Source organism: Juglans regia, chromosome 2 (assembly GCF_001411555.2).
Source record: "Juglans regia cultivar Chandler chromosome 2, Walnut 2.0, whole genome shotgun sequence".
NCBI lineage: Eukaryota > Viridiplantae > Streptophyta > Magnoliopsida > Fagales > Juglandaceae > Juglans > Juglans regia.
Window position 1 is genome coordinate 14,996,446 of NC_049902.1, and position 17,356 is coordinate 15,013,801.

Sequence of the window (17,356 nt, forward strand, 5' to 3'; positions counted from 1 at the left end):
AGTGCTATTTATTCTTTCGTCTTTTTTTTTTTTTTTTTTTTCGTTGCTATTTTGGATAAAATTTAGTTTCTGATCTTACGCCTTTTTTTCTTTTCCACATTCGGTTTTTGTCGAGTTTTGGCAACATCAACGAGCAAGGAAGAAATAGATCGGTATTCAATGTACAGCATTTCGAATGAAGTTTTTTCTCCTACAAAGTGATGGACCCGGATTTATAAATTGGAAAATGATAGTTGTACCGATAAAAGTGATTGATGTAAGTATTCCATTGAATTTTTAATTTTTAATCTTTGTTTAATAGTTAATGAAGTGATTATTAGTAAATTAATATATATTTTTATTTTTTTAAAATGTTTAAAATTTTATAAAAAAAATAATTAAAAGAAAAAAAGTTAAAAAATGCATTTACAATTATCGGTCGTTTTTCTCGATTATGTGCAATTTGGATAGTGAGTTGAGATGAAATGAATTGAGATGAAAGTTGAATAAAATATTGTTAAAATATTATTTTTGATATTATTATTGTTTTGATATTTGAAAATTTTGAATTATTTATTATATTTTATAAAAAAATTTGAGAAAACTCTAATGATATGATAAGATGGGATAAAATATTTTTATATCCAAATGAGCATAAATCTCTCAGTTCGAGTAGCACGGTCTATATAAATTATAGTGGTGAAGTTTAGAGCATCTTCAACACAAAAGATGAAGGCATGTTGCTTGTAATCGTTGAATTCTCATTCATGTTCGAGATATTAAAAGTAAATTTTACAGGAGCTACTAAATTGGCAGTGCAACTTATTCCGATTTCTCCTATTGATTGCTCATGGCAATCTGGCAAGAATATGAGAGCCGCAGGTATCTTTCTGACCATTCCCTTCTGATGCAAAATTAGCCGAGAGTCGTTGTTTGTAAATGATACGTCTAGGATTGAACCTGGCAATAGGTCATTGGGTTTCTTAAAATAAATCGCTCTCCCTCTAACTGGACATTCAAAATCGTTTGGGTTCAAGGTAGTTAATTTCCTTTTATTATTGGGGCCAAGAGTCTAAGGGCAGTTTTGGTAGCCCAGTTCATCTAGGCCGGTCCAAAACTTGGTTATCCGGGTTCATAACTGGGTTCTAGCCAAGAAAAAATTTAGGCCAATACTCGTCTTCCAAAACTCGGTACCCAGGTTTAAACCAGACTATTGAAACTCAAGCCCCTCCCTACTCCTTGAACCCCTCTCTCTGAAATTCGAACTCGAACTCGAATCCTTTCCCTCATCTGAAACTCGATTCCCTCTTCCTTTCCATCTTCAAATTGAAACTCTCATTCTGAAACCAATGAAACCAAAATTGTTACCTCTGAAATTGTAACACGCTAATATTTCACACACTCAGAAAAGCTTTCCTAAGGGATTCTTTCCCACAAAAGGTTGAGAAAGAGAGGAGAGAGGAGAAAATCAGGCTTTCATTACATTTTGCATAAAAAAGAAAGCTACATTACGGTGCCTTTCATAAGCAGAAACCCTACACATAATAAAAGGCCATGGGCGTGTACTGGACTTCCTGAAGTAACCCAGACTGAAAAACAAAATAAACAAAACAAAGCTGCATCACACGGCCCAGGGACAGTCCCCTTAAGCCCACGTCTGCTGGGCCCAGCCCAACCCCTTCAGTCAACACCTCACTTGCACTTCAGTTCAGACACGCACACCACTTCAGTTAACACTTTAGATCCCGAATGCCCCCACGTGAACCCCTTACATCCCCTTCCCGAAGCTTCTTCCTGCCGCCGCCGCTAGTTCTCCCTGGCCAAGCTGTCGCCGGCGGCCGTATCACAGAAACCGGAATCCTTCCCTAGACCCTTTTAATCGAAGAAACTCCGTCCATTCTTCCCATCATCTTCTTCCATGCCCCATTCTGAAACCACAATCACCCCAAATCTGAAACCAAAAATACCCAAGCCCATCCGAGCTTGTGAAAATCCAAACCCAAGCAACAATCCCTCCCGATAACACTTTGTCCAACCCGAAGCAACCATCCCTCGTGGGAACACGAGTATTTTGCGAGCAGGCAAGCACTTTTGCATTTGGTGAGTAGGTCTGCTTCTATAGCTTTTTTGTTATTTTTTTGGAAAATGGGCTTTGAAATTATGATAGGTTCAATGTGGAATTGCTGGGTATTTTGCGTAAATGGCGGTATTCAAACTGTGAATTTTTGCTGAGCTTGAACTGTGTTCGAATTCTTCATCATTGCTGTTGTTCTCAAATTTTTTTTTTTCCGAATGAACTGTGTTCATGTTAGGCTTTAAAAAAAAAGAAAAATCTGATACAAATCAGAAGCTTTCTGATATCCCACAAGCCTTTCCAATAGCGGAATATCTCACCCATTTCAATACGGCATTATTTTATTTACAGCAAAGGTTTCTCGAGCTCTGGGAAATGGCCATTGAGAGGTCCTCCCTCCTCCCAATGGCCATAAAAAAAGTTTTTCCTATTTATCGGTTAACTGCAAATTTCTGTGGTGTTGTGTTCATCAAAGTCTTAAGCTTAACGCTTCTCCTGACTTGCTTCGGTTGTGTTTTGCTGCGTTGTGTTGTGTCGAATGGCTGAAGGAAAACCGAAGGAAGGAGGAGCTGCTGGAGAACCGAAGGTGGAAGGCACGAAATATGAGCTGGTGGAGAAAGAAGCCATCTTTTTGAAATAAGGGTAAAATGGACAATATACACGTTGCTGAGGTGGAGGTTGTGTGAGGTGTGTTAAGTGGGAAGGCTTTTGAATCATTTTTCAATTTTATTAGGGGTCTCTAGGGGTTTAGTCTGGGAGAGAGGTAGAGAGAGAGAGAGAGGGAGAGGGAGTAGTTAGAAGGGAATTATGGGGGAGTCGAAGCATGTTAGCAATATGAGATGCCATCACTGCGCTGGTCCCCTTTCCAAGGAGATGGTTCGTGCCTTTTCCTCTATCTTTCTTTTATCTCTTCACTGTTTCTGCTTCAAAATTCAATTTCCTGCGGCCTTTTGATTGCAGGAAACTAGTCAGTGGACTGTTCCACCTCTTATCAGGGATAGCTTTTCCATGGTATTTTTCTCATACCCTTTTCTCCTTCATAACCAATTTGGTCGTTTTTCCCGCCTAAATTATGATAATTCGACAATTTGAGGATCTTAGTCAAAGGTCTGTCTAGATAATCTTCTATTTTCACATACCCACCTGTGACTTGCCACAATTATAAAATATTTCAATAAGCTTCTTCGACTATCTCTTCTTATTTTTGAGTGCTGGCTTTTAATAATGTTTTTTTTTTTTTTTGTGATGCAGATTGGCTCTGCTGTTGGTGGTACAACTAGTGCATTTTATGGATTCAACCACGGTACTGTATCCCAACGCTTTCTTTTACTTTTTTTTATTCTTTATATAGCTTGTTATTCATTAGATGTTTGATATATCGGTTTTTCTTCTCTACATGATGATTTTTGTTTCTCTGGTGAGTAATTTTTGTTTTTGATAAGTAAACGATCGTATTAATAAGAATAGGTATAACCCAAGTACACAAGATGGTATACAAGAGGTAAATGGGTTTTATAAGTATGCAGTTGAACACTATTTTAACCCACACATGTATCTATATGTAATCGTGAACATGAACCACAAAGCTTAATGTTTAAATATTCATTTAATGGTAACGCATTTATGATTTGAAAATCAACTATTATCTCTGTCTTCTTATGCAATATTTGGCTTTTGTGCATATATATGGACTTAGTGAGCAAGTTAATGCATTATTTTTGGGGGCGTGAACATTGATACAGGCTAGATTCATTGTCTTTATTTGTTTATTTGCCATTTCAGTGATGCCAATAGTCCGGAGATGTGTAAAAGGCCCTATGTGGTTGCATTTTCTCATTGGTGTAAGCTTCTCAATGCTTTCGTAACGAGTACTTTTACTTAATTCTCTCCTTTTCCTTCTTGTGGTTTTGTTTCTCGTGAAGTCATTGCAGGCCTATGCTTTGAGGGTGTATGTTAAAATCTTAAAATCTTCATGAAATTTTCTAGGTGTTTTTTTATAGAAGTTTTATGAAAATAGCGCTAGACCTCTTAGTTTTTCTAGGGGTCCATGAACTATGTTTTTCTTTAATAATGGACCTCTTAGGAAACAAGGTGTCCAGAAAACTATGTTAGTCTTTAATAATAGATAATGGTGTACGGGTCCCAGAAATAATGTCAATATACAATATACATGTAGAGATGCCTGCATGCAGTGTGTTTGTGGGTCTTTAATTTAATATATTTTTTGATAATTTGTTTTTTAACCGATTTAGCCAACATGGGGGAATTGAATTTGACAACAATATATACACAATAAATTGCTTGTTTATTGTTGGAGGTGTCTCTGGGTAAGTGCATGTGCTCTTATTTGCCTTTTTACACCTCTACTAAATTTTTCCTTCTCTTTGGTTTGCTTGGTTGTATGCAACTTAGGCCTGATTTGCTTTCAAGACTAAAACCCAAAACTTTGAAAACCTCTCATCTCATCATTACTACTTTTCCAAATTCCCACACTAAATAAAATAAACAATTCAACTTTTTCAAATTTCAAAACAAAAATACTATTAAATAATATATTCTAACAATATTTATTCAACTTTTTAACTTTAATCTCAACTCATCTCATCTTATCTCTGAAAACAAATGAGGCCTTAGGGTATGCCTGTGGCAGCTCCATAGGTTATCACAAATTGGGGGATTATCACAAAAAGGGAACTACGGAATGGGATCACATGGACAATTTTTTTTTTTTTTTTTTGGGGGGGGGGGGGGGGGAGTGAATGAAACATCAGGGCTAGGATAGAATGGTGAAGGGATGTGAGCTTGCTTGTGGTGGTCAGCACAACAAAAGAATTATTTAGATTTGCTTCCAATTATGTATCCAGGATAGATATGCATGGATCACTTCTTTGTGCATTTGTGTACTTGTGATCAATGGCACATTCACAGATAAGAAATAAAATGCTGATAACCCTATCTCTCGGATAGGACAATGTTTGTTGGATTTCGAAAAACCTTGAAATTATCAACTGATTTGATTACCTGGGGCCACTAGGGGCTTGTTTGTTGCTCTCAAAGCTGATGTTATGCTTTTCAAGTTATGACTTACAAGTCCTCTCTAGCTCATTGATTTTTGTTGGTCATCGTCTCATTGTGACCTCTTTGTCAAGGTTGTTACTTTGCATTCCTAGAATCAAGACCCATGGGGCTATCGCAGGATTAAGTTTAATGTATTTGTTATGATCTTGTGATTCCCCCCCTCGATCACAACATCCATTTGGCTCAACCATGGGTATATCGCTTTTGGCATCATGATACGTTCGCACAGGCGAATTTTGTGATTTGTTGACCCAAGGGTCATATGACTCATACCTCATCTGAAAAAAAGAAAAGATTTTTTTAAACATTGTTTTTGTGAGATTCTTTATTATCTTGGAAAAGGAAAAGAAAAAAAAAAAGGAGCATGATATCTCATGGTGTGAAGTTTATAGTCTTTTGATAGTTATGTTTTGGCTTAGTGTCATGTTGGTGCTCATTAATTTTGTTCGTTTTTTAGAGAAGTGATATCATGTTGGTTGTTTGAGAGGTAAATGGGGGTACGACTTTGGATAGGGTTGAGTGGCATAAAGGAATTGCTGCCATCCTAATTGGGATAAGAATTTGCCGAGTTGTTGAGTAGATTATATTGGTTCTAATAATAGATGTTCTTCACACACACACACACAACTTCATAATTTTGGATGCTTATGATGATCCTATTTTTTTCTTTGTATTTTTTCATGTGTTTTGGTTAGATACTGTCGAAGCATACTTTGTTCTGAACCTAAAACTTCATTGTTCAACTGCAGGCACCACCTGTTATAGTATTCTCTTCCGCTTGTGCAGGATTGTCAGGTCAGACATTTTTCTCATATGTCAATTTTTGTAGTCTTAGTTTAATATGTTAATGATCTCAATACCTGTAACTCCCTATTCCCGTAGGCTATGAGTGTCACGTGTTTTTCATAAAATAAGCCTGACAAGAGATCTCATATTTAATAAATGAATTTAGGATTTATTTTGTAAAAAAAAGTCTAATAAAATGACTTCCAAAAATATTAAATGAATAAATTGAATAAAATTTATGTCATAAGAGAAATTTTATTCTAGAAAGTCTGAAACTAAATCAACTGCTCCTTCTAATTCTGGCTTGCTTGCTCGTGTTCATTATCCTCACCTGGGTGGTTAAAAACATGAAATAAACTAAAATAAGTCGAAGACTCAGCAAAAAATCCATCACAACGTAAACATAATAAACATAAGGTTTTCGTAAAAAGTTTTTATGCTGAGAGTTTAAAATCATGACTGTTTATACTGATGCTTATGCTATGCATGATTTTGATTTATCTGAATTAACTGACTGATCTGACTTAACTAACTGATCCGACTGGCCAACATACTTAACCCTGTGTATGAGGTTGTGCACTGGCCTCATGTCCCGAGGCCGCGAGGGGAGCCATTAATAGTATTCTGGCATGCTATGGTGGACCATGCTTGAGTCCGTGACTTGCACATGCACCCTGATCTGAACTGCATTGTTACCATGCATCTAAATGGTCATTTGATTAACTGATATGATCATCTTGCATTTGAACTTAAGATAACTTACGTGTCTTATGCACATGAGATGCATGACATAATACATACATAATTATAATTTCTGAATTTGAACATGATGCGGAATGACATGATCGTATTCTATGTTGGATGACATGTTTACATATGACAGGAGTGGTACATAAAAGTGGCTGTCAAATAACTGGCGTTAATAATAATCTATATAAGCTGAATTGTGATGATCCTTATTTGTGATCAAATTACTTACCTCGCTGTGCTTATTCTTGAATCTCACTTAGTAGCTTGTCACCTATATGCAATATTAACTATCACTAAATCTGTCTAGGAACAACATATACTGATATCTTACTTTATTAAATTCATAATCTAGAAGATAGTTAAATAAATATTTTGTTTAACACCATAATCTATGATCCTGATATTTTAAATTATTTAAATACTAATAACATATTATAATTTAGTAGAATACTTGGGCTATTTTAAATAAGTCATAAAAATCCCAATTCTAAAAGTAGGTTTTTTTTCTTAACATAATTATTCAAAACTCATAACATATTCTTTAATTTTTTCTATTTAAAATATAACATAAAAATCTTAAAAATCTAGTCGTATAGTCAATTGAAATAAAAATAATAGGCTCAATAGTATAAAAATATACTTTAATTCCTTTAAATACTTTCTATAATAATTTAAGTCTAATTGCTCATATTTATTTAAGTGAAACTGAACTCAACTTAAAATATTAAGCCCAATAAAAATCACTAAAACAATTACTGAAACATAATAAAATCAAGCCCAATTTGAAATACAAATCTATCACAATCATACATGTCTAATTAACCTCAAGCGCAGCCCACAATTAAGGCGAGTCTAATTTAAAATACTCCAAAAGGTTTCTTCAAGATGATTTACGGGAGCCTTCAAAGCAAGGGTTTTAAGGGCATAAAAGTAATCTTATTATCACCTGCAGTAAACGGAAAAACCTAAAAACACAAGTTATAATTTGTAGAGAAACAGAGGGTAACGACGAGAGGCGTGCGAGGCAGGGGACTCACCGAAAGAAGAAGCTGACATGCGGCGGCTCTGGGTGGCTGGGGAAGGACTGGCGATGTGACTGGGTGGTCCTTTGGGCAGGGTGGTGTGACGTCGAGAGAGGAAGCGAGAGTTAGAGAGAGTGTGTGATCTGTCAAGCCGACAGGAATAGAGGGAGGAGGCTGAAGGAAGTGAACCATAAAGTAGTTTCTGTGGCTTCCCGAGTGGTTTTTCGACATCCTGAGGTGGCTACCGTGCAAGAAAAGCAGAGGCTTTGGGCTTCACGTTCGTGGCTGCTACGGCATGCCTTGGCGGCTGAGGGTGGTCTGATGTCTTCTAATGTGGCCAGTGGTGGCGTCGGAGTGGAGTTGCCGCGGAGGAACATGGGTGATGGTGGTTTGTGGTGCGATAGGTTGTGGGGGTATCGAGTTTACTTGTATGGGTCCACCTACGGTAGTTCTTGGTGTGCAAGTTGACACGGGGTGGAAGAGATGTGGCTGGCCGTTGGCTTACGGTGGTGCTCTAATTGGGGTGGTCGAATTAGAGCTTTGGCCTTCACGGTTGTGCTCTGTTTTAATGAGAAAGAACAGAGGTTGCGTCGGTTTCTATACTTGATTTGTGTTGTTTGCTTGAGGCTTTCCTGAGATTGAATTTACTGACGGGGGGAAGGGATAAATAGATGAAACCGTCTTGAACGTGCACCAATCAAAGAGCTTCAAGGAGTTTGCAAGAGAGAGAATCGGTGATCATACCAAAAATAAAGGGATAACGTCGGGGTGACGTGCAGTGAATAGTGAAATATTTGAAATGAAATTCTACGTAGTTAAAACTGACTTAGGCACGTTTTTCACATTTAGAGAGAATTTGGTAAATCACTAGAGATTCAGTCTAGTGTTTACATCCGATAAAACTTAATATAGATTTTGGGTTAAAAAAATTTCCTCTAATATTCAATAAATAAAACCTTAATAATAATAATAATAATAATAATAATAATAATAGTTATATGAAAATACATAAAACTTATCTTATGACCTAATCTTATGATCGGGTTGTTACAATACCATCAAAGTGACAATTTTCACCTCGTTTTTTTTTGTTTTGATGACTAATGGCTCAAAAAATTGTTATTCCATAACTAAAAACACCCTTGTGCATCAATGCCAATAAACTCTTATGCTAGAGACCTCTTAGGGCCCATCTAGATACTTAGAATATCTCAATATATATGTGAATAGTAGTGAAATGATTTGAATTAAGATATTTTATTGGGTTTTGGAAATGAGAGAAAAAATTGAATAAAATATTATAAAGTTAAAAATTTTTTTGAATATTATTTTTGAATATTATTTTTGTTTTGAAATTTGAAAAAGTTGTATTATTTTTTGTGTTTTGTTTGAGAATTTTGAAAATTTGTAATGATTAGGTAATGATTATTAAATGAAAAGTTGTTGTAACACCCCGTTCCCGTAGGATAGAGATGTTATTAACATTTATAACATAGTGCCTGGTAAAGAGATTCATATCCTGAAATACCTCATTTATTGAAATTCATCAAAACGTTAAAACTGGATTGAACATGATTGTTTTAACAACAGAACGTAAAATAAAAGAACATAAACTAATCCTATGAATGAAATAAAAAGGAATCTAATTCTTGTTTGAATATCACTTATTCATTCCTAAGTCTTTGTACTAGATCTATTCCTGACCATCTAGCTCTGCATCATCATAGACATCATCTGCGAGAATTAGACATGGAAGAAAACAAGAAGACAAACAAATAAAATGAGTCGAATACTTAGTAAGTAGCACATCATACCGTAAAATATCATTTTTGCCTAATATGCAATTAATTTCTATGAGACTCTTCAAAACATACCTACAACTTCATAGATTACAATCAAACACGTAACATGACTTTCTGAAGGATTTTACATACGTATATCGTCACAGACTCACAGCATATGTTTTAATCATTAACCAAAAGCGGAAGCATACATAATCGTGGCAAACATGTAATCGTGAATGCATAATATGTTGTTTATCTTGTCTTATCATGGAGTGAAACACGCTTGGGTCCATGTTTCACCTAACTGGCATAACTTGGGTCTGTGTTTCACTTAACTTGCATAACATGGAGTCAAGTTAAGTGAAACACGTTTGAGTCCGTGTTTCACTTAACTTATGGTTAACCACGCTTGAGTCCGTGGCACTGTAATATTTCTTAACTTTCTTAATGCATGAAAATTTATTAGGTTTTCATGAATATTTCTAACATGGCATATTCTTGTACATGGCATAGCATAACATGGTATAATATGTCATATTCTTGTACATATCATAGCATAGTATGTCATATTCTTGTACATGGTATAGCATGACATAGCATAACATGACACTTTCTTATACATGGCATAACATAACATCGTACCTTCTTATACATGGCATAACATAACATAACATGATCTGAATATTTTATGACATTTCATGGCATACATAATCTAAGTACTACATGAACATGGCTTGCATAATATGGCTATTCTATTACATGGCATACTTGACTTGAATTACTACATGAATATCTCATTGCTTTCATACGATTTTTAGTAACATTCAATTAATCAAACAAATTCATTCATTCAAGCATAATCTCATATTCCCTCAAGATCATGAAAGGAATCTAATCTTGGCTTGTCTCTTAGCGTAGCGTAGATAACCATCATAAGCACATCATATTTTCATACATGACAATAATATTCACAATACGCATACATTTCTATTATCATACTATTTACTTCTTAGCGCTGCTTCTTGATTTCCAACTTGTAGCGCGTTACCCTTACAAGGTTCTAAACGCTATTAATTTCCTAGCGAAACGTGTCGTAATGCTCTATGTAAGGGAATTTGGCCTACTAATACAAGGTGCTGAGAGGAATAAGGATTGGGCCTAGTACAGGACAAAGCCCATATGATAGTTCAGCCCTTACAAGAATAAATAACCAGGCCTAATGGGCCTTAGAGCCCAAGGCCCACTTAACATCAAAAGAAGTAAACATAAGTTTGAGAGGAGTTGTGAGAGGGAAGGTGTCGTGCGATAACATGGAACTCACCGAGGGAAGAAGGCTGAGGTGACGACGGCTCTCGAGTGGCTGGGCGACGCGACTGGGACCTCGGAAGGGAGTGCGAGGCGGAGGGAGGTGCCTGGTCGGCGGGTTCTGTGGCTGTCGTGAGGTGACCCGACTCTTCTAGTGGCCAACGAAGGGCGTCGGCGTGTTCTGTGGTAGTTTTCGGCGAGGTGGTTGATTTGGTATGAAGAGTAGTGCTAGGGTGGCTGTTGGGAAGTGGTTTTCTCTGTCTGCCGAAGCTACTATGGTGGTTAGTGTGTGAGAGTTTCATGGTTTTTGCTAAGGGTCTCGTGGGTTTATAGATGAGGGGAGGGAAGCTATCGTGAGTGACCTGGAGGGGTTTAAGTTTGACTAAACTTTGGAAACTACTCCCACAAGGAAAGGAACACTTGAGAGGATATTAGAGTTTTGAAGTGTTTTGAATTAGAGATAATTTCAATTCAGAAAACTCCCAGACCAAACAGAAAGATAAAAGAGGCGTATAGTAGAGAAATCCTATTCAAAACAAATTACTACCTCAAAACATATCTAATAAAATAATAACAATAACAAAAACAATAATAATAATAATAATAATAATAATAATAATAATAATAAATCACACTTTTGGACTCGGGGTGTTATAGTTGTAGATTTGAATTTGAATGGTGTTATGTGTTTCGTGATGTTTGGGAAAGAAATATATGAGAATACTTGAGAATAATTGTGTTGCCAAACAGACCCTAGGGGATGATTGGGGAATGAGTTGAAATGATAATTCTGTGAATAGTAGTGAAATGGTTTGTGAATAGTTTTTTTTTTGTTTTTTTGCGGAAATGAGAGAAAAAGTTAATAAAATATTATAAACTTAAAATATTGTTAGAATATAATATAATTTGAAAAAGTATTATTATTTTTTGTATTTTGTTTGGAAGTTTATAAAAGTTGTAATGATTAGATAATAATTAGATGAAAATGTTAAAAATTTGAAATTAAAAAGTATTTGTATTTGAGTGATGTTTAGGAAGAAAATTATAATAAATTTTGAGATGAGATGAGATGAGATGAAATATGTTTCCCTAACAAGCCCTTAGCCATTGATAGGCTTAAGTTTGGGGCCTATTAGGCATGCTAAATAGTTTTTATATGGATGAGTGACTTAACCTAAATACATGGAGTTAAGTTTACATTAATCCAATCTATTTTATTTGAGGAATCTTCTTCTTTATGGGTGCCCTCATAACTTTTCTTGGAAATATCTTTGAAATCATCAAGACATGTTTTATATTGTCAAGAAAATTACTTGGGTAGAAAAGCGAGTTATTATAAGACCAATAATCATGTTTTAGACATGAATTTCTCCCATATGGGGGGGTCCACCTTGATGTAAGTGGGTTCCTTTATTCGTGCCAATAGTAGGATGTCAGGGTTTTACTAGAATGCTGAAAAATGTATTCTGGTTTCGTATGTAGTTTGATGGTTCATCCTTGAACGACTTGTTATACGATTTGGTCACTAGTGTTCATAGGTATACCATCTCGGACAACCCTTTTTTATTTACATATTGTAGAAAGACAGAGAAACTTGAATTGAGAAAACACTTCAAGACCTCATGTTTTCCCCCACAAAATGCTGGAGAGCTCACACTAGCATTACACAAAGCTAGTCTTAGGAAGTGTTGCCAGGGATTGTTGTCTTGATGCCGGGTGAATGAAGCTGTTATGCATTCCAGGTGCTTGCATTGGCTAGATAAGATGTATACCGAACTTTGAACTTCAGCTGTAATTGACACTATAGATTTTTTCTTTTGTTTAGATGTGGCTTGGTCGTTAGGCATTTACTTGATGCTGATTGAACAGTTTTATAAGGACTGAGATCTCTTGAAAATTAGGATTATTGTGATTTTTGTCGTCCTAGTAGCTGATTACTATAGCACCGTCTATGTTGCTTGCATCAAAGGATCTCTAATGAAACTATTAGAAAAAATTCTGCAGGTGGTGCTGTTCCCGCCCTAGCCCAACTTGCTTCTTCATCTTATCATGCAGCCGTCTCAACTCCTCCATTGCCTCCACCTTCGCAAGATGATACGCTGCACAAGTCTCGAACTTCCTCTACTCTCTAATAAGATCTGCTTTCTTGTTCTGTGTGAGTTTGAGAGAGGAGTCAAGTACACGTGGATGCACTTCAGTAAGGTGCCCCGCGAAGTTCCATAAGCATGCATCCGTGTGCTCTTTTGATTATATAGAATACTAATATTTAATTGGGTTAAAAATTTTGTTTGATAATTATTTATTATTTAAGTCAATAAAACTGGCATGAATAAATCAAGGAGATGAAAGGAAAGCATTATAAAATTTCGACCATGGATGCAATCTGTCTAGGGAAAGCAATTAAAAATTGAATTGGTTTTCCGTCGACAATAATTGGTAGTGCTAATTTGTCAGTTGCTTTATCTCAATTGAAAACTTGAAGCATGATGATATCGAAATGGTTCTTTTTGGTGAAGAGATATATCTCGTGCGGGCTTCTCAAGAGTAAAAGCCGACTGCAAATCTAATCACCTAACCTTGCCTCTTTTACTTATCGCTTCGTTTAATACCTCTGGCTCTTAGCTCCAGCTGAAACCATTCAAGTCGAATTGCTTGCAACTTCCAGCAGCAGCAGCAGCAACATCATTCTCATCACGGGCATTTAGGTCCAGTTTGGATGCAAAGTAGGGCACTCTGTATCTCTGGGAATTTTTCTCATTTTCTAGTTTACTTGATTCTGCCTTATTATTGATTCGGTCTAGAAAATTGTCTTCCAAGTCCCTTCCTTGAAATCTTCCTCCAAAACAGCTGTTGCTGCCATTCCCCTTTTCTCCTTGAAATCCAATTCTCATGGACAAATCGTTGGAGCTTCTATCAACAGGGAACATTCTTCTTTCTCCATCTTTAACCATCGAGGAATGAAGCATGCTCTGTTTCAGGTCTTCAGACCACTTGAGTTCTGTCTTTTGTATCATGTGGCCATCAGACATCTCTTTTTGCTCCAAGAATGCACTTACAGAATAAGGTCTCATCCCCATTCCCCTATTGTGCATTTCTTGATCCTTTTGAGACCCTTCACAGGAAGTCAGACAGCTATCCATTGAACAGTCAGTGGGCTGGGTTACTAGGGCTTGCTGGGGGCACAACCCCTGCAACTCTTTCAGCTCTGAAAATGTAGAATTTAGACATTGATTGGATACTTTGGACACCAGTTCAGAGAGTTGCATTTTAGCAGCTTCAAGTCCCACAGTACCTATGTTCTGTCTTCCGAGTGTCTCTTGGGCTTTTTCAAACACTGCTTGCAGGTATTTTCCTTGAGCCTCTATCCGGAGCTGCAAGTGTCGCTGCACCTGGTTTAATTCCAAACAGATGATCAGAATTCTGCTAAATAATCCTTAACAAAAACAAAAAATGCCCATATATACAGAAATTTCTGGTATCATATACCTCAAGCTGCTCGTGTAATCTTCTTTGCACTTCAATTTGCATTTGTAGCGCTTCACTTATATGCAAGTTTCTGAAATTCAAAGTTTTAGTTGTTAAAAGTGAATTTGAATAGTGAAGCTGATTTTAAACAATAGATTTATAGATAACTGAACATAAAGAGCGTGAGATGCTATTGTGTTCCTACTTGTTTGTCTGGGGTCCAATACTTAAATTGTTCGAAGTTGTTCCGTTTGCTTCAGATACTCTGTCACACCCCAGTCCAGCCATACCTACATGCAACGAGTCAGATTTTGTTCCACCTCAAATGCTTCGTAGGAAAGATGTCCATTGTAATTCTAAAATTACTTGTAAATAAATACTTGGAAGTGTTTAGACAGAATCTTATGAGATCGTCCTCTTACCTGTTTTGTTGGCCCCACTATTAGCCTGTCCATGCAAATTCTTATTGAGCCTGTACTTCTGCTAGCAACAAGGCAGAGTTAGCATTTATTTTATTTAATTATTATAATTTTTTAAAAATTTTTACATAAAATAAAATAAATAATTCAACTTTTTCAAATTTAAAATAAAAAATATTAAAAAAATATATTATGATAATATTTTATTTAATTTTTAATTTTTATCACAACTTATTTCATCTACAAAAACAAGAGAACATGTGTTTTGGGCATAAAATACTCCATCCCTTAGCCCTTGAAACCCCAAATTAAATGAAGTGTTTTGTGTAGATTTTCATTTGCACACTTGACTCTTCTCCTACCCAGTCAAGAAAGACACGTGGAGGCCCAAACCTCAAATTTTTTGTAATACTCTCATGTTTGGGCATAAAGAAACGGAGAAAATCTTCAAGAATCAACTTGCCAAATGTGGGTCACCCTTGTCCACTCCATTCCATAGGTGGCTTGTCTATGTTTGGAAACTAAACTATTTTCATACTTCATTATTATTAATAAATAATTTACTATTATCTTTAAACAATTCATTACTATTAATAAATTATTCATAAATTATTTCACTATTATTTACAAATAATTTAAAATACTCTTAACAATTTTTCTTTTAAGTGTTTTAAATAAATTAATGTTCGGATTTAAAAATGATATTTTGTGTTTTGATTTTTATTTCAATGATATGGTTTAAGTGTAAGGACAACGTCCATGTGTCAGCTTTTAATTGGCTAACACTTAATAATATTCACCTGGGAATTATTTTACAAAGCCGTAAAAATATCAGGATTGGTTCTACGATTAATCCTAATAAAAGATAAGACTATGAAACTTTCATAAATGACGTTGGCTAGTATTGATATTCACCTGAAGATGACTTTTGAGGTGGTATAAGGTGAGTCCTGGAATCCCCATAAGTTTCATCACTGTTTTTGGAGTAGCCTCTGCATTGAAAGAATGATATGTAAATTATTAGCTGAAGTTTGATGATCATCTGTAATTACTCTCTCATTCTCCGTAGGTTGTTATATACACTACTCACTGTCTGCTCCTCCTAGCTGATTTACTGCTTCTATGAAACGCTCGTGTAGATCTGGGGTCCATTTAAGTCTAGGCTTAGCATCAGTTGAGAGGACAAGTCCAGAATCTCCAGGACTGTTCCCACCTTGCAGGAATAAATGTCTCTCGGGAGGAGTGGACATTAATCTTGAAGAAGAGTGGGTGTTCTTTCCTTGATGTTGGTGATGATGGTACATCTTCTGTACTTAAAACAAACAAAAACCTGACATAAGTTTATCTTGATGTAGAGGCTCTAACATGCAACCGAAGTGTTGTGCTCAAGATCAGTACTAGTTTTACCTTTTGTGCGTGCTTTCTTTTTTCTTCTCCTGATCCAAAATGATGGCCCTGAATTTTGGAGCTTGATGATAGTCTATTCTTCAGGTACAAGACAACGTCTTGATTTTCAGATAAATAGAACTACGTACGTACAGTTGCTCTTGCTGCTTGTCTGCCTTCTCCTTCGCCCACTTCCCACAAACGTACCAAAGGTGTTCTAAGGCGCGGGCTTTATAAAGCAAATGCATGGGCCGGGTGTGGGGGGCCACGAAATGGAGGTTTCGAGGCATAGAATCTTTGTTAGAGCCATTAATGGAGTACCTGCTCCAATGCAATATTTACAGTGACTTGAAAAGAGATTTTGTCCTTCCTACTTTACTAACTGTGGGTCCTGTCCTCAGGCTCCACTTTCCATTCACAGAATTGCTACCTATTGGAATTCTTCTGCAGTATAACTACTTTTTGTAACACCTCACATGCACGTTGTATTAGGTACCAGAACTGATGCGCCACAAAGTCTCTGTTTTGCGTTCGTATTATAAGTCCGCCCGGCATAGGCAGGCTAGGAATCTTATTCCAGGCATTAAGAGACGAATTTTAAAGCAGCTTGGATTAGGAGAATCCACAATTGCTGTTGTCTTGAGAAGAAGATTCTGTAGACTGGAGCACCTGCAAGCTATGGAATTATATAGTTAAGAAAGGAAAAAATTTAAAAAGTGGTGGAGGTGCTCCTTGGACATTGTTTGGAGGCAAGGAATGGAATAAGGAATACATTCGATCTTGTCTCCTTCAGTAAGTTTGGTACTTATTCAGTCCATGCACGCATATAAAATAGAAGAGGGCCCCAAAACTTTAGCATTCTTCAATTGGCATAATTAAGACAGCCAGTCCGGCACCGACGAATCCTAGTAATCAACTGGCCGGGACCCGGTAAAAAAGAAAAAGGAAGAGTTGTACTTGCTTCCATACTTGCATTTGATGATAACCATGACAAGTCATGCCTTGAAGAGGACCACTTTCCTTGCTCTCGACTCCTGCCTTAGCTTTGGAGATTCTCTTGTTTGAATCTATGAACTTTTCTCCCTCTATTTGATTACTGCTTTTCTGTTGCTGCATTTGTCAATATAAGGGCTTTTTTTTTTTTAAAAAAAGAAAAGTCAATATATATATATATATATATATATATATATATATAAGCTTTTAAACATGTTTAATTTGTAAATGTTCAGTGACTGAAAAAACAAATAGATAAATTTCTTCATATTAAGTATGAGTGGCTCAACAGTCACACATGAGGGATCCCGACAC

The 17,356-nt window shown here is 36.2% G+C and overlaps 2 protein-coding genes across 4 annotated transcripts; one reads left to right on the top strand and one right to left on the bottom strand.

Moving 5' to 3' along the window:
* The first annotated feature begins 1,693 nt into the window (after positions 1-1,693).
* On the top strand, positions 1,694-13,142 carry LOC108995661. Of its 2 annotated transcripts, none has more exons than XM_018971263.2 (7): positions 1,694-2,079; positions 2,602-2,929; positions 3,014-3,064; positions 3,305-3,356; positions 3,836-3,894; positions 5,881-5,926; positions 12,783-13,142. In XM_018971263.2, the coding sequence occupies exons 2-7, from the start codon at positions 2,861-2,863 to the stop codon at positions 12,908-12,910; spliced, it is 405 nt and encodes a 134-aa protein (XP_018826808.1). In that variant the 5' UTR covers positions 1,694-2,079; positions 2,602-2,860; the 3' UTR covers positions 12,911-13,142. The 2 variants fall into 2 exon arrangements, with proteins under 2 accessions (XP_018826808.1, XP_018826817.1); XM_018971272.1 differs by having other exon boundaries at positions 1,710-2,087.
* A 24-nt stretch (positions 13,143-13,166) lies between these two features.
* Positions 13,167-16,253, bottom strand: LOC108995648 (myb-related protein 2-like). 2 transcript variants are annotated; one of them, XM_018971251.2, is made up of 7 exons: positions 16,070-16,253; positions 15,753-15,969; positions 15,578-15,654; positions 14,666-14,723; positions 14,449-14,533; positions 14,265-14,334; positions 13,167-14,167 (listed from the first exon to the last, which is right to left on the bottom strand). In XM_018971251.2, the coding sequence occupies exons 2-7, from the start codon at positions 15,964-15,966 to the stop codon at positions 13,397-13,399; spliced, it is 1,275 nt and encodes a 424-aa protein (XP_018826796.1). In that variant the 5' UTR covers positions 15,967-15,969; positions 16,070-16,253; the 3' UTR covers positions 13,167-13,396. The 2 variants fall into 2 exon arrangements, with proteins under 2 accessions (XP_018826796.1, XP_018826788.1); XM_018971243.2 differs by having other exon boundaries at positions 15,753-15,974; positions 16,070-16,232.
* Positions 16,254-17,356: the final 1,103 nt, after the last annotated feature.

What these genes read in the sequence shown, in the direction of transcription:
- LOC108995648 (XM_018971251.2), bottom strand. Translation starts at nt 15,966, where the DNA reads ATGTACCATCATCACCAACATCAAGGAAAGAACACCCACTCTTCTTCA. An exon ending in ATTGGACCCCAGACAAACAA is followed by an intron (nt 14,335 to 14,448) that starts GTAGGAACACAA and finishes TTTGAATTTCAG; the next exon opens with AAACTTGCATATAAGTGAAG. An exon ending in GATTACACGAGCAGCTTGAG is followed by an intron (nt 14,168 to 14,264) that starts GTATATGATACC and finishes GAATTAAACCAG; the next exon opens with GTGCAGCGACACTTGCAGCT.
- LOC108995661 (XM_018971263.2), top strand. Translation starts at nt 2,861, where the DNA reads ATGGGGGAGTCGAAGCATGTTAGCAATATGAGATGCCATCACTGCGCT. An exon ending in GTCCCCTTTCCAAGGAGATG is followed by an intron (nt 2,930 to 3,013) that starts GTTCGTGCCTTT and finishes TTTTGATTGCAG; the next exon opens with GAAACTAGTCAGTGGACTGT. An exon ending in GGTTGCATTTTCTCATTGGT is followed by an intron (nt 3,895 to 5,880) that starts GTAAGCTTCTCA and finishes GTTCAACTGCAG; the next exon opens with GCACCACCTGTTATAGTATT.